Genomic DNA, 17,680 nt, shown 5'->3' with positions numbered 1-17,680 from the left:
AATCACTAACTTCCTGGATTCTTCTGAGAAATTTTCAAGTTCAGTTTATTTAAAGGATAATTATGAAAGATAAAAACAATATTGCCCTATTTTGTAGCTTTATATCTTGTGTATGACATACAACATCATCCAGTTCAGAGGTGATCCATGATCCATAATGAACTCTCTTTGGGGTTTCTAACGAAATGACCCACAACCCATTGTTGATTACAAGTGTAAAGCTCCACTGGAGCCCACAGAAGACATTTTCTTTCTCCTGCCTCTAAAAGTACAGCTGTGAACTGTCTTGCTTTGCATGAACAGAGGGCTATTTTATGGTCACCACTCCACATTTTCCAATGAGACTTGAACTCAAAATCTGTTTTAGGTTCCCTGAATAGTCTACAAGTGAATGGTGCTGCTGATCATTGAATTACACATTCACAGTCACCACTCAGACAATTTCAAATGAAAGAAAACGACAGCAATGTATTTGACTGGATTAGGAGGGTTATAAAGGGTGACTTCAACTAACCAATATTATCAGGAATGTGCAATTAGAATAGAATCTATACAGATAACTAAGACACCAGAGGGCATTTTAATAACATGTCTTGGTCCTACTGATGTCACCCATCATTTCTGTGCAATTCTTCAAAATACGTGTGGTGATTTCAGTAACTCAGGAAGAATAGAACTGTGGGAAAATGAACCCTCACAAAATGAAAGCTGAAATCATCTGCCAGCAAGAACTTCAAGCTAAGTATGCTATGCCGAAACAGCATACTTTACTAGAATGCAAAGTGATTAGAAAAAATTAATATTTAGGCATCTGTATATGAAAGAAGAAACATTTAAAACCTGTGATATTATACATATATAGTACTGAGCAAACGTCTTAGGCACATATATACAGCTAGGGTGCCTAAGACTTTTGCATAATACTGTAATAATTTTATGTATTACACTGTACTGCTGCTGAAAAAAAAAATTCATGACATACGTGAGTTATGCAGAACCTGATTTTGATATGGGTCTCTATTGTGGACTGAGAAGAGGAATCATGGTTAGGAAAAGGAGACAGGAGAGGGAGGGATTCTGTACTGATCAATAAACAATTTGTTTGGAATCAAATGGACTTGCCTGTGTCTCAGGACTGGGTGCGTCTGCACCTGCAGTACCTCCCCCCCCCCCACCCCTGCCTCTGGCACTCCTTCTCTGCCACCTGTTCCACACCCATCCCGCAGTGCACCACCATCACCATTCCCAACATCCTTTGCTCCCACCAGATTTACAAACTCGCTGCCCACTGCATATTGACAAGTACAGTTCGGTGCAAAAGTCTAAGCACCTTAAAATATATATATATGCTGTATGCACAGGATTGTATATGTACAGGACAAATAGAAAACAAATCAATATAAAGCAATTGAGCATCTGCAAAGCAAGGGAATGGAAAATCAATGCAGATAACAGAGAAAAGTATGTAAAATTTTCAGAGAAAAATAGGTTGAGTTTTGTTTAGGACATTAGACATCAAAATAGAAAGATTATGGAGAACAATCTGACAATAACACAATAATGAAGCATTGTGATAGCACAAAGGTATTTTTGAAAGAAATTCAAGGAAGATTTGTTAAATTGTTTATTAATTTTGTAAAGTTTTTCTCCCTCATTATGGAGAATCTTTTCATCATTCAATATTGTCCCCAAGGGCTTATGTGAGTCGATGATCTCAGATCTCACAAGCGCAAGATCTCATGGGCAGAGTTATGGAGACGGGAGCCCTTCCGTATTTCCTTCCTCTTGCGATCCGTGTATGACACCCTTCCTTCACCATTACATCTGGACACATGGGGGATGAGCGAGGACCCGAACTGTAAGCTCTGTGGTCAAAAGGGGTCACTGGCTCATATACTGTCCGGGTGTAAAACGGCTCTAACTCAAGAACGGTGTAGGTGGCACCATGATAAGGTGCTTCTGACTCTTGCTGACACACGAGAGCAGGAGAGATGCAAGAAGAGGATGGCTGGCACAGATTTGAGGAAGGCCATCACCTTCATCAAAGAGGGAGCTAGACCTTTTGTAACCAAACAACCAAAGCCCAATCTGCTATTAATGGCCAGGTCCTGGGAGATGGGGGTCGATGTGGGAAGGAGGTTGCAGTTCCCGATGTGGTGCACACAACCCTACGCCCAGACATTGTACTGTGGTCAACCAAAGACAAGAAAATAATTCTAATTGAGCTGACTGTGCCGTGGGAGGAGAGATGGGAAGAGGCCCACGAGAGAAAGGCTTTGAAGTACAAGCCCTTAGTGCAGGAGTGTAAAGACAAGGGATGGCGGGCATGGTTGTTCCCTGTGGAGATCGGCTGCAGAGGTTTCCCAGCCAAATCAGCATGGCGGTTGTTGTCAGATCTGGGCCTGGACGAAAGGAGCAAAAAACAAGCAGCTCATAGGATGGGGGAAGAGGCAGAACGAGCCTCTTGTTGGATTTGGAGTAGGCGAGAGGAGGGAAGCTGGAAGCTAGGAGCAGAGGGGCAGTGATTTGGCCACCACTGCTGGCCCACCAGCTGGAGATTGTCGTGGTTAAGGGTCAAAACACTCAGTGAAGGTTGGGAACCACCTGTTGACATCTGCTCCTGGCTGAAGGCTACGGTTACCTTATAAGGTAACTGGAGAATGCACCCAAACAGGTGTATGTAACAAGTTATCAGGGACATGGCCATCTACTGGACAAGAAATAGAATGGGAAAAAAAAGTGTTGTCATTTTGTCTAAGATTAATAGAATAATATTTTCAATAGTTTGTTAATGTTTGAGATAGAACAATAGTTTGAATTTCTATGGCACCCCTACATGACCAGTTGTATCAAGCTTATAGCTGGACCCAAACAGGGTGAAGAGATAGTTGAATACATGGACATGTATGGGGCAGAAGGAGTTAGGTGAAAATATCAAGAGCGCTATTGGAGGAACATACTAAGCAACAAGTAACATACACTGCATCAGAGCTAGAATGATCAGAGGATACAAACAGGAATGGTATTAAGGAGGAGAAAGGTAATTGAAAGACTTAGATGATAATTTTTAAATTGGAACAATTCATTGAATTTTGCAGATGATGGGTCAAGTAGTCTTAGTACAGGATAGTTGGTTGGTTGGCATCCATCTGTCTTGAAGGACAATGGGTGATGATGATCATCATCACAAGCCTGGGCGGAAGGTATGGAGATCCTGAGATGCCCAGTCATCAAGATTCCCCTCTCGGCCTCACCGGTGTAGTCCAAAGGAAAGCTTATGAAGCAATACGTTTGGCACCAGCTTGGCTGCAGGAGCTGCTGGAAGGATGTTCAATGGTGTCCAGCCCACCTTAGGGACTCCACTCCGGATATGCTGTCTGGGTTTACTCCCGTTGCCTTTGTCTCTCCCGAGGCTGCCCACGAGGCATTGGGGTTATTTACCCATAGCCGGGGATCTGGTTCATGAGCACCAGCAGTACAGGATACTACATGCAGAATAAAAGTTTGAGTTATTTTGTAGTTAGATTGTGTGGGATTTAGAAAGCTGTCAAAGAAGTCAGTGAAAACCCAAAACTGAGGTCCTCACCAGAAATAAGCAGAGATTTGGCTGGTATGTTGAAGTGAAAACAGATCTATTAGTGATGGGCTGATGATGGTAAGAGCACTGAGGGGCATATTGTCAGATTGAACATGAGTTGGCATCCACAAGACAGCTTGGAACTGAGCTACTGAAGGGTGTTGAGCAAGATAACTTCAGCCTTGTTAGTGTTGATCGACAAAGCGTTTTACTCATTGACAGCTTAGCTTTGGAATAAGATATATTGTTATTTTGTCCGTATAATGAAGGATGGAGTTGCAGAAGTAGAACTGAGCAGAAGTGGGACAGAAACAATTGAGCATCTGGTTTCACAGAGAACATGAACAGGGTCACAAATTCATTTGGATTATTTCCTATTTTTTATTTTTCTATCTCAATCATTTGGAGTGTTGCAACATTTTAAACTGTATTTACAATCCAGCTACAATATTTTATTTTCATTTCAACCACAATATTGTGCTTCTATTGACACTCCACATTTTTCATTTAGTTCCCACTGCACCAGCCCAAAACGTGCAGGTGCAGGGCTCAACAGCGACGCAGTTGGACGTGACCTGGGAACCACCCCCACCGGAAGCACAGAATGGTGACATGCAAGGCTATAAGGTACAGTTAACTTCTGTCATATCTCCGAGAGGAGAAGACACCCAGACTGTGGCAATACATTTAAAAAATATTATTAACACAATGAATATAAAACCACATGTGCAGAGGAATTGATTGGGCTATGCATAATCATCCATTAATTGTCACTACACTAGATTGCTGATTAAATTAAATAATATGTCGATCTACAAATACGGTTATAGAGAAAACTAGTTTCCTGGAGATTTTTTTGCTTGTTAAACATGTTTCCACATTATTTTTAAGTTGGCTTATTATTACTGTCATCAGCTTTAAAGTACCCATCTGTGCAGAATGTCATTTAATACCTGTCAGTTTTTATCTCTCCATTAGGTGCTACCTGATCTGCTGTGTAGTTCCAGCATTCTCCTTTATTTCTGATTCCCAGTAACTGCTGGGTTCTCCTCCCTGTGCCAGCATTGTTGCTGCTGGTGTGTTTCCTCGAACTGCCCTCACTCCTCACTGAAAATAATCATGTCACCTTGACCACCCTGGTCTCCATCCTATCCAGGATATTCCTCTTGTTCTGTTCACTTCTCTCTCCCTTTGCAAGATAAAACTGCTCTGCACTCCTTCAGTTCTGATGACAGTAACTGACTTAATCTTTCCTCTCTTTCCACAGATGCTGCCTAACCTGCTGAGTACATCTCCCGCACTTTCTGTTTATATTACAGATTTCAGCATCTGCAGAATCGTTTTCAATTTTCAAGTATGATTGATAATGTAGAGTAGATTAGAGTTTTGGTCAGCAAAGATTCTGGTGGTTTAATATTTAAACATGAGCAAGTGTGTTTTGTGAATGATTATTATTTTGAATAAATAGCATTCTGACAGCTCAGTGAGTTTAGTCAGCCAGAAACATAGGGGAAGATCGTAGTTTCAATATTCGTGGCCATGCTGAAAATAATAATATTAGTGAGAGCATTTCTGCAATTTGTGATTCTTTTAGGTTTAAATCTATACTTTCCATTGCCAGCCATTCACATGTTCTCTCTCATAAATGTATTTACTTTCTAGGAATTCTCTCATTATGATCCCAAGAATCTCAGGCAGAATTTACTCTACCATTTTCCTCTTAACCATCTCTTTTGTTCTATTGAATTACCCAAATAGTTGATTTTTGTAGCATCTCTTCTTATCCATCAGTTCCTTTCCTTCTTGAATGACGGAGATGGTTAAGCCTGCGACGCTATCCTGAGGAATACCTGTGGTCGACATGACCAATTTCCAACTACCACAAACATCCTCTTATGTGCTACGAGGTATAATTCCAACTAGCAGACAGGTCATTTAGGTCTGAAATGAGGAGGAATTTCTTCATTCAGAGTCATAAATCTTTGAAATGCTATAGCCAAGAGGCCTGTCGAGGCTCAGGAAGAACAGATTGGTTAAGTTTCCAGTTGTTAGACAAATCAAAGGACATGCGTATGATAATAAAAAGCAGCCATTGTCTTGTCGATAGGTGGAGCAGGTCTGAGGTGCCAAATGGCCTACTCCTGCTCATACTTCTAATATTCTTATATTGTAACATAGAAAAAGCAACTGTCAATTTGCACAACAGCACTGAGATAAATGATCGGTTATTCTTTTTCAGAGACTGCTTATAGCCTGAACCAAAACACCTTTTTACCAGAAGTCTATTGTTCCACATTACTGCACTATTGGAGGCAATTGAACTATAACTAAGTCTTTCTATTGCAAAGAACCTGTTCCTAACTCATTTTCACAGTGCTTAACAAATAATGAGAGGAGATTTTTTTCCCCTTCTTTAATCTGCAAGCACTGGCATTATCACAAGAATAAGGTAAAGTTACTCCCAGAGTTTGAAAATCTAATCATGGATCCTAATTCCTCAGTAACTCAGTGGATAAATTTCTTGAATGAATAATATCTGAATTTTGTGTAAGTCATTGAGACTGTGTAATGACTATTTTAGAAACTAAAATACTAGTAATTTCTTCTAAATTCTAAACTAGTCATTTCTTTTGAAATTCTTTTAATAAAGTTCCGAAGTTCCTCACAGTCCTCAGCCTACACAATCACTGGAAGGGAAATTTACAGAAGTTTTAATTGTAGGATTGAAAGATAACCCATGAGATGATTGAAGAACACTGGCTCTCTTACAAGTATAAAAGTCTCATGATCAGAACTTATTTAATTATGGCTGAAAGATGCATTCATAAAAGTTGAGCTTTGGCATACTTTGCCTCAAGTTCTATAACAAGATATTTTCAATGTTCTATTCAGTGATTGATTCATGTGATATACGTATTCAGATTTTCTATCTGAAGATTCATGTCTTACAGTACAGAAGTACTTAACATTGTTGCTTTCATTTGTTCCCCTGTCCATGGCTTACACGCCTATCTTCATGACTGGAGGATACAGTATTAATTTCAAATGCGTCTAAAATGAAATGTCCCAATCCATTTCCCCTAATCTCTCACCCCAACATCCAAACTGCCAGTCCTGGTCATTCCACTAACCCTGTATTCCTGCTTCTACCTTTCCACCCAACCATCCAAAATACCAAGCTTGGGTGCTGCAGAGGAGTTTACTTGGCATCCAGCTGCTGGGCACGTGAACCCAGCTACCCAAGGATAACCAGGCATCATGCGACAAGAATGTAGTCATGCAGGCTGGAAGCCTGACAATCTGGTTAAGTTTATTATATTGCACATATGAATATAACTTATAAATTTCATGTGAATACTTGAGGATAATGTTTTTGAAGACAGCCATAACCCTGCGCTATTTGAAAGAGTTGTAAGTCACGGGTTTTCTTTCAGATTTATTACTGGGAGTTCCAGCGACAGGCTGAGACAGAAAAATTGAAGACACTCTTCCTCCCCGAAACCAATGTTAAATTGAAGAACCTGACTGGGTACACCACCTACTTGATCAGTGTGAGTGCCTTTAATGCTGCGGGTGACGGTCCTAGAAGTACTCCGATCAGGGGTCGGACACAGCAGGCAGGTGAGAGTAGCACAACAGCTGGAGAACTAGTTATAGGATACTTAAAGAGATAAAAGAATATGCTCTGTTTTTAATGTATGCATTATGTCCAAATTAACATTGTTTGAAAGTCTCAAATAAATGTCTACTAAAGGTCAGTGATCCACAGGTACCGTTTAATTGATGGAGTACCCAAACTGTTCAGATTATGTCTGCAATCCAAAATGATTGCTTTTCGGGTTCACAGTGTTATATCAGCCATTGCTCAGTTGGTAGAGTTCTTGCTTCTGTATCATAAGGTTATGCATTCAAGTCCCATTGCAGACCCTTGAGTACGTCTTGGTGGACATGGCAGGACAGGACTAAGGGAATCAAGGGGTCTTTTTCGGAAGGGACAATAAACTAAGACTTTCTCTGCTCTCTTAGGTGGATGTAAAAGATCTCATGGCATTTTCTGAAGAAGAGTGAGTGTATACCAAGATATATCCCCCAGCCAATATTACTTAAACAAATTATTCAGACATTATTTCATTAGTGCTTGTATGAGTTTTCTGCATTTCCTATATTCTGGCAGCAATTATACTTTGTTGACCAAAAAGACCTTTGGGAAATACTGAGGTAATGAAATCAAAGGTATAAAAGCAAATCTTTTCTTTGTAAGATTTAAATGTGGATTTATAGTTCCAAGTTTTACAGGTCATCATTGATATATTTTATCATTGGATTTGTACTTGTTACTGAAGTCACTTTTCACTAGCAAAAGTAGTTCCTGTGACAAAGGAAGGAGTTATTCCATTGTATCTCTACTACCACTTTGAGAGAACAGTCCCATTGTCCTGTTATCTTGCATTCTTTGTGTCTTTCATTGCTTAAATATTACTTTTTTTTCATTTTGTATATACAATAGCCTCTATATGAGTGATAAAACACTTCTAGCACCACACAAAGTGAGTTGCACTCATTTTGCTTCTATCTCAAAGTCCAAACTTTAAATTGAATGCTTGTTGACAACAACCTACATTTGGAAGGAGTCGCTCCATATTGATTTTGTCAAAAGTTATCACCATTTAAAAATGGATATCTGTTCTTTTAGAGTCTGCACTCAATCTTAATATCTTGTGTCCCATCACTGTGGTCTCTGTCCCTGGAATTTTCCTAGAATTTATTGCATAAGTACTTTGTTGATTTATTCTTTGCCTGGGTGAAAACATAACGAAAATTTTACTCATTGTCAGGACTGTGGAAATTTGAGTTAAAACAAGCCACATGTAAATATAATCAGTAAATACATTCTGGGCCAACATTTTTAAGTTAACTTCAAGGCCGCCTCTGGACAAAATAAACGCACTCAGTGTCAAACAACAGAAGGCAGTTAGGTGAAGAAGAAAGTTGGAAACATTATCCCATATAAACCTCATTTTAAACAAAGATGATTTAAAAATCGTAACACTGGTTCATAACTGAAAAAAAACAGTCTCATGCAACAAATTAACTGTATCAATTTATTATTCTCTCTGAAATGAGTTGCAGTTTCAATTTAATTTACTGAAGTCAATGGTATTAAATTGCTGGCATCCTGTTTAGACTTATTTGATTTGACTGTTTTTCACCAAAACAATGATCAGGATTTTTCTGGAATCATTAAACCCTGTGCACTTCATAGAAAGAGAAATGGAAACTCCGCATTCCATCTTTGAAAAGAAGTGAATGCTGCACAATAGAAATCCTTACATTAACTGATCTTAGTTAATTAGGAAAATGAAATATCAACAGAGGTTCCTGATCAATGATTGTTAACGCCAAGTTCACTTGGCAAGGATGCGTTCAGCAATGGCCTGGACATCATCCTCTTACTCTCTCAGATAAACGGCCATCTAGTTTTTGACAAAAAAGTTTGTGTTCCAGAGTCTCGGGCCTGTCCTCAAGTTCAAAGGTTCAAAGGTTAATTTATTATCAAAGCATGTATCCATATACAATGCTGAAATGTGTCTTCTCCAGATAGCCACGAAACAAAGAAAGAACATGAAAGTCATTCAGAGAGAAACATCAGACCTAACCCGCCCCCCCACCCAAAAAAGAACAGCATCCTGATCATCAACCTCCCCACACAAAATGGAACAGGAACATCGGCCCCCAAATAGCAACCCTACCCCTGCACAAAAAAAACTAACAGAACACACAGAATATCAATCCACAAACACCATTCCCCCACATAACAAAATGAAAAGGAACGTCAACTCACTTAACAAAGGAAGAGTTATACCCAAGGTCACTGCTTTAATCTTCCTGTGCAGTGTTCAAAAATTTTAGCTTCTCTGTACAATAAATTGAGACTGTTACCAAACTGACAATACAGAGTAGCTGCAAAAACTGAAGCTTTTAAATTGCGAAGTTTATCCATTTGAAAGTACAATATTTTTGTGAAAATCTCCCCAAAAAACTTTCAGAGCTCTTGGAAATGGAACTAAAATTTGTACTATTCTAAATATGATTAATTAGCACTACTTTACTTTGGATTCCAGGAGTTGACTTCTGGGTTTATATTGCACAATCTACATTCAGGACCTGGACTGCTGTCAGGAGAAGGAAAGCCATACGAAGCTCTGCAAAGTTCAGACACAACTTGGGCTGTGAATAACATCAGCAATAGTCGTGAACTAGCAGAGCACGAGCAGAAGATTAAACAGCACCAACATACAAGTTAAACAGTTATGTCAACATATTAGTGTTTAACAGTGAAATCATCAACTTGTCCAAAAGGAGAGGAATGGCTGCTTGATAATCTGACCTGCTGTGAATATGGCTTGTTCAGAACTTTCCTTAGAAACAGTAGGACCTTGGTTGATCAATGCGTAAATTACATGGGTGTTTTGAATGTGTTTACCCACAGCATCAGGACACCCTGCTAAGTAAAAGAAGCAGGAAATCCAGTAGCTGTATAAAAGGAAAAAGTAGTGCGTTTGCACAGAAGAAAAGAAACAGTGCTGAGAAAGAGCCCAGGAAGAACATTAACATTAATTAGGATGAGGAGGTGATTTTTGTCAGACCAGAACGTATTGTAAATCTCACATCACAAAAAATGTTTAAAAAGTTTATTCAAAGCTTATTTTATTTAGCCTTTGTGGGCACTTTTGCATTTAAAAAATACATCAATTTTACAATCCCATTTTCTTTGGGTAATGAAGTTCCCACTCATTTTCAGCAGGTACGGCATCAGCTGTTACCCCATCAAAATGGTGGAGATAGGCCTTCAAGTGAATGCAGTTGTGTGTTCCATCCCACTGGATAAACTAGTTTATACCAATGCTAAATTCAAGTGTGTAAGGTTGGTGGCCGTGCCACTAGCATCTCATATGTTCCTCCATACAAAGACGTCAAGGAAATCCCAGCATAGACCAAGAGCAAAATACTGCAGATGCAGGAGAGGCAAAATGGGAGGATATGATTACTTTGGAGGTCATGCAGCATTCAGCGGATGAAAGAGTTAATGCTTCAGCTTCCAGCTGCTACCTGTAAGGAGTTTGTACGTTCTCCCTGTGACAGCGTAGGCTTCCTCCGGACGCTCCCATTTCCTCCCACGGTCCAAAGATGTACCAGTTGGTAGGTTAATTGGTCATTATAAATCGTCCTGTGATTAGGCTCGAATTAAATCGGGGGATTGCTGGGCAGCGTGACTCGAAGTGCCTATCCCGCACTGTATCTCAGTCAGTAAATAAATAAATGGAATTTCTCCGCTAATGCAGCCTGACCTGCTGAGAAATTCTAGCAAGTTTTTTTTAAATCAACATAGCTCAAGAGTCAATCCAGCTTTCAGTTTATCTTCCTGGTGGTTCTACGCAGTATTTTTAGAACAGTGGAACTCTTCCTAAAGTAGCCAGGTAAATGTGGGCCCTTGTCTATTTCCTCATTTCTTACAACCAGTGAATACAGTAGATTCTGATTAATTGGGACACATCAGGCCAGTCATTTTGGCCCAATTAGCCTAAGTTTCGTGGAAATAGTTAAAAAAGATATAAAAAATACAAACTAACAAATTATGCTTTTGAATGAAATACAGAACAAATTATAACGCTACCAATACTACTACAGTACTATAAAACTGTTTGTTATTTCCTAATGGTTATTGATAGATGAATTCATCCAGTGTACGCTGCCATGTCCTTTTGATTCTAAATATTCAACATCAGCACAGTTACCTAGTGCAGATATTGGACTGCTTTCATACAATGCAGTTGTGATCGCATCCTCCAAATCTTCATTTTCATTGTAACATCAAGATGATTGCCAATACCTTCAAGTTCTTCATAGTTCCTAATTTACTGAAGTAGGGAAATTGTTTCAGTTTCACTCCCGGCTGTTTCTGCCATCTCCAAGCCCGAATACTTGAAACCACCGTGAGCAAAATAGTTTGGGATTGTCTTACTGCTTATTTCTCACTAATTATCAGTGAAAAAAATAACTGCTTTTTGAACACAAACACACAGAACTGGTGTGATTCAAAAACCATTCGCTCAAAGCACAGTGTTGTGTCTAACGAACAAACAAGTGCACACGACTAATGCTAGTTAGAAACTGTTCAGCAACAGGCTCCTGTCCCAATTAAGCAGTATAGTGTCCCAAGCAAATGAAGGGAATCCGGCGATTTTCTTGATTAGATTTTGTTTTTTAAGAACTGTCCCAAATAAGTGGCTGCGTTGATTAACCAATAGCTCACTTAACCAGAATCCACTGTATTTCCCAACAGTTGTAATCAAGCCTCTTTGGTGGAGATAGAACAGCCTATTATTTATCACTGGAGACAAGCTTATAAACTCAGACACAGGGATTTGCTTCATTTTCCATTACTTCTACAGAAAAAAAATCACATGTTTGTTCTACTTTAACTCAACAAATTGACACACAATGGAGAGTACAGAATCATTTTCTCTGATTTCCTGGTCTGTCTTCATCAACACAAACTGCAGCCTATGCTTTCAAGTCCTTAAAGTTAAGAAAAATTTCTGCATTAATTTCTGAGCATCTATCAATATCAAAGTTCAAAGTAACATTTATTATCAGAGTATAAACATGTCACCACATAACTCCCTGAGATCCTTTTTTTGCAGGCATACTAAGCAAATCTATAGAACAATAACTGTAAACAGGATCTATAAACTGTAAACACCAGGGACAGTCAGTTGTAAACAGACTGTGTAAATGGAGATATAAACAAATAGCAGTAAATAACAAGCATGAAGTAACAAGAATATAGAGTTCTTAAATGAGTGTAGCTGTCCCGTTTTGTTCATGAGCCTGATAATTGAGGGATAGTAACTATTCTTGAACCTTTTGGTGTGAGTCCTGAGGCACCTGTATCACCTTCTTGACGGCAGTAGCGAGAAAAGAGCATGGCCAGGGCAGTGATGGTCTTTTCTACGGCAAAGTTTCATGTAGATGTGCTCAATAGTGAGAGGGTTTTATTCGTAATGTACTGGGCTGAATCCACTACCTTTTGTTGGATTTTCTGCTCAAAGGCATTGGTGTTCCCATACCGCACTGTACTGTAGCCAGTCAGCGTACTTTCCACCACATATCTATAGAAGTTTGCCAAGGTTTTAAATGACATGCCATACCTCCGCAGACTCCTGGGAAGTAGAGGCGCTGTCGTACTTTTTTCACAATAATATTTATATGATGGGTCCAGGATAGGTCTTCTGAATGATCCTCTCCACCTCTGACAATTACTGGCTCATAGACCTCTGGTTTCCCTCTCCTGAAGTCTACAGTCAGTTCCTTGGTCTACCAAAACAGAAAACCAAACTCTTCACTCAAATTTCTCGAAACCCCCTCACCAACTTCAGCTCTGTCATTGTTTCTGTTGCATCTCAGTTGCATTTTTCCTAAAATCATTTTTGGAGATGCAGGGAATCTTAAGGATTTTGAGATCTGCCGGATAGTGTTATCACATCCAACATGCTATCATTTTCCACAACCTGTGAAATTCCTGTTTCCACAATGGAATCTAACATAGAAATCACTGGTTTCTGCTGAGTAAGTGGAGAACAGGGATCAGTTGTTCAGCAACAAGAAAAACACAGTCTGAGCTTTCAAGTATTCTGGTCCTTAGAGTCATAGAAGAGTCCAGCACAGCAACAGGGCCCTCTGCACAACTAATCCATGCTAATCTATTTAAACTGCCTAGTCCCATTGACCTGCACTGGGACCATAACCCTCTATATCCCTCCCATCCATGTACCTGTACAAGTTTCCCTTAAATGTTGAAATCGAGCTCACATGCACCACTTGCACTGGTAGTTTGTTCCGCTCTCTCATGACCCTCTGAGTGAAGAAGTTTCTTCTTATCTTATATTAATAATGTATATTGCTGTCAACCTCTGTCTTCTATGGAGATGCTTTGAAGATCGATATAATACGATTGTAAAAGTCTCTTTATGAGTTTGCTATTAGCAAGCAAATCATAATAAATCAGGTTTTATTAGAGACCTGGCGTAAAAATTAACTTAATAAAAAGGCTCTTTGTGTGGCGGAAAAAAATATGATAGTTTCAACTTCAGTAACCAAGTAGACTTTACAGTGAATGGCATTCTTTCTTCATCCTTTGATGATGAACATAACACCCTCTTTGGTGCCCCATGTAGACTATAAGCTACATCATGCTCAGCTTGACTCACCCCTCACCTTTGTTTGTCCTGTGATAATCAGAGATGTTTGAACCTGGTGAGAAATGTTTAGGTGGTTTTAAGAATTAATAAATAATGTAGTTTAGACATGTTTAATGTGTAAATTATTTGGAAGCTTTGATACTAAAATTTTAAAAAGCAATTTTCTTCATCTTTTTTTGAAGGAAGATCAGTGACTTCATTAAAATAAATGGTCCATGCTGAAAGTGCCAGATACAGCTGGCATAAAGTAAGATACTCTGTATGATTCAGTATCCTATGGAACCATCCTTGAACCTGGTGCTGAGCCAGACATTCTGACATCAGTGCTTTCCATGCCTCCAAGTTGTGGAGAACAGATGAGAAGTCTGGATGAGCTGACACATACATAATGCAGCTAGCCAGCGATTCCCTACAGAACTGCCAGCTAGCCGTCAGCACAACCTTGACCACTGCAGCAAGTGAAACAACATGTATTTGTGGAGTGTGTGAAATGTGTCCTGCAAACAATTACCATTAGGTTGTGGATTTTTTTTAAAATGAGCAAAAGAGATGTATTGGCTGATATTAACTCGAGAGAAGGAATATGGTGGGGTGTTTTCTCAGGTCTCGTTTAATGCACAGCTTATTTCCTGTTGAGTAGTTATTACTTTGAATAATTGGTGTCAAGGTGAAATTGGAAACTTAAATTTATTGAAATTGCAGCAATACTATATGTTCACTGTTATTAAATGTAATGGTGTGGTGAAAAGAAACCTCAGAGTGAAAGCATTCAAAATTTTTCTGGCAGAATCTGTATATCATTACCTAGATATTGCTCTGCAGATAGAGCATGTGTTGTATGGGGTAGTGACTGCAACCATTTCAAGAAATTTTTTTAAAAAACGAGCTGTGTCTTAGATGTTCTTTGGCACATAATAAAATTTACTTGCATTTAATAATATAAAGTGCTGGCAAAAGTTTCAGAATGACGGTTTTTCAGGACAAATCTTCTTTGTCTTCTGGTGCACTGAAACATGCACTTCTCCAGACCCGCTGGCAAAGGAAAGTTATAGAAAAGGCTTGCCAGAAAAGCAGGGAAATTAGTTGTTTTAATTTACAAAATTAATAGTGAAGGTATTTACAAACTCATTTATTTTGCAACTGTCACATCATGGGATGTCAAGGAAATGTTTTAGTGACCGTTGTAATGTTGGAGCATCAGCAAATAATTTGTGTACGTATTGCAAGATTTCAAAAATAACAGTGAGAAAATAAGCAATGCTTTATGTCATTGGTGAAGGGTAAATAATTCTATGGTACAAGGGATTCAACACGTATATTTGGCCAAGCAAGCAGCCCCTTCCTCCATTTGAAATACAACAATTCCTCAATGTCAGACTACATTATGTGCCCAAGTAGCTGCAGTGACAGGAGGGAAGATGAATTAATTAAGGCAGAAGTGTTTCTCAGCATAATTGGCTGGGCAACTTAAGTTGGCCAAAACCACGATGCACTGGATGGCAAGTGTAATGGCAGCATGCCAAGTTTACAAGGCCAGTTTCTGTCATAAATATGGAGGTTGCATTTCTGCAAATGTATGATGAAAACAGAACAACAGAAAGTAAGGTTTGGTAGGCCAGGTATGCTGAAGATGGGAGAAGTTCTAATATTTACATATGGATAAGCATATATATTCTTAGTGTTTTACCTTTCCCTCCTCTCCTTCAATGTCATTCCTGTTTCTCTTACTTCTCACCTAATTGCTGCACTTATTTTTGACTTCTTGTTGGGATTTGGCAGTACCTTGAAAGCTGATAAATAAGAATGCTAATTATTGAGAATTTAACATTAGCAGAACAATCTTAAAATGTGTCATTTGACCAGCATCTGACTTCTCCTCATTGTATGACTTGTGAGTACAGATCATAACTGATAAGCAGTTTTGTTTCTTCACAAACAGCTCCGAGTGCTCCAAGCTACATTCGATTCAGTGAATTGACAACGACCTCTGTGAACGTGTCCTGGGGAGAACCGAAGTATCCAAATGGAATAATTGAAGGATATCAACTAGTTTATGAGCCCTGCACACCTGTTGACGGTAGGCATTTAAAGTCTTTACTTTGCATCGAGTCATGTAGAGAGAGATTCAACATAGAAACAACTCCTTCAACCTGCCAAGTCTCTACAAACCGTCAAACTTGCACTTTTACACTAAACCTACCCAAACCTATTTTACATTCGCATCACCTCCTCACAGATTCTACCACTTATCTACACACTAGAGGAATTTTACTGTGGCCAATTAATCAACTGGTCTGGCTTTAGGATATGGGAGGAATCCAGAACACCCAGAGGAAACATATATGGTTACAGGAAGTATTTGTAAAATCTAAACACTGAACTGGAATTCAGGATTGAACTGAGTTTAATTGAGCTTTGAGGTATTCTGAACTGAATTATGTAGAAGGCAACGTTTCTGCAAAACAGATCTATCTCATGGAAAACAAGACCAATGAATATCTGGTGACTCTTGCAAGCTGCCTTTTACATGCTGTGGGGGGTAAGAGTAGTAAATTCACTGACAATAAGCAATAGGAATATTATGGGGAAAACAGAATTCTTAGTATTAAAGACATTTAAGAATGAAAAAGCAGGAAAGATGAAAAAGATGCAGAAGTAACCAAAACTGATAAAAGCAGTAAGGAAGAGGAAGTTTTAAGGGGTAAATAAATAAACTTAGGAATCCATAGATGTGATTTGCATCTTTACATCAACACAGAGTTAATTGTGATAAATAGCTATTTAACATAGATTCCATATTACTACCTTATCTATTGGTGTTTATAATCAAAACATCCGTCTTCAGAAATAGAGGGAAGAGAATCAACAACAAGAATAACACAAAATGCAGCATGCCACTATTGTCAGATTTATTGGTTTTATATTTTTTAAATGACTTGCCTCATTTAATTGTTCATCTTTTATTATAATTAATCCCAAATCTGTGGTGGCTGCCCTGAGTGTACTGTTGGCTGGCTGAATCAGATTCAGTAATTCTCTCACTGTACAGGTGTGAGTAAGATTGTGACTGTGGACGTGAAGGGAAGCAGTCCCCGTTGGATGAAAATAAAAGACCTGTCAGATGGTGTGACTTATGCTTACCGAATCAAAGCTAAAACATTCACATATGGACCAGAAATTGAGGCAAATATTACCACTGGACCAGGAGAAGGTAATTAAATATATTTCTCTCCAAATCTGAAGGGTGAGAATTTCTTCCTTGGTTACAAATGATAAACAGATGTGTGGGTGTTGGTTGCCAGTGATCCTCACCTCTTGACACTCTCTTCCATCAATTATGGTGGAACCAAATATCAGAAAGTGAATGCACAAACAGCAGCTTCTCATAACTGTTTAGTGCTGGGATTACCAAATTTTAAAATTCCTTACGTTTGGTTTTACTTTTTAAAATGCATCTGTTGCACTATGTACCAAGTAAAACATCCAAGGACTTTCAAGGGTGATCCAAGTAGGATCTCCCAGTGGCCACACATTTTAATTCCAGTCCCATTCCCATTCTGATATGTCAGTCCATGGCCTCCTCTACTGTTGAGATGAAGCCACACTCAGGTTGGAGGAACAACACCTTGTATTCCATCTGGGTAGCCTCCAACCTGATAGCATAACCATTGATTTCTCTAACTTCCGTTTATGCCCCTCCTCCCCTTCTTACCCCATCCCTTATTTATTTTTATTCCCCCCCTTTTTTCTTTTTTTTCTTCTCTCTCTGTCCCTCTCACAATCACTCCTTGCCTGCTCCCCTCCCCCTTTCTTTCTCCCTAGGCCTCCTATCCCATGATCC

General features: G+C 39.1%; 1 protein-coding gene across 1 annotated transcript in view; it reads left to right on the top strand.

The window, feature by feature from the left end:
* The window catches only part of LOC134360278 (protein sidekick-2-like), a 983,228-nt gene that overhangs the window by 819,911 nt on the left and 145,637 nt on the right, over window positions 1-17,680 (top strand). Inside the window, exons 36-39 of the mRNA XM_063074455.1 lie at window positions 4,089-4,204; window positions 7,012-7,198; window positions 15,779-15,916; window positions 16,889-17,050. Of these exons, the coding sequence (XP_062930525.1) occupies window positions 4,089-4,204; window positions 7,012-7,198; window positions 15,779-15,916; window positions 16,889-17,050 (603 nt within the window). The remainder of the gene's footprint in view (window positions 1-4,088; window positions 4,205-7,011; window positions 7,199-15,778; window positions 15,917-16,888; window positions 17,051-17,680) is intronic.

The sequence above is a fragment of the Mobula hypostoma genome, chromosome 22, assembly GCF_963921235.1.
Source record: "Mobula hypostoma chromosome 22, sMobHyp1.1, whole genome shotgun sequence".
In the NCBI taxonomy this organism is placed as follows: domain Eukaryota; kingdom Metazoa; phylum Chordata; class Chondrichthyes; order Myliobatiformes; family Myliobatidae; genus Mobula; species Mobula hypostoma.
The sequence above is the reverse complement of the archived record's forward strand: the minus strand, read 5'-3'. Positions and strand labels throughout refer to the sequence as shown.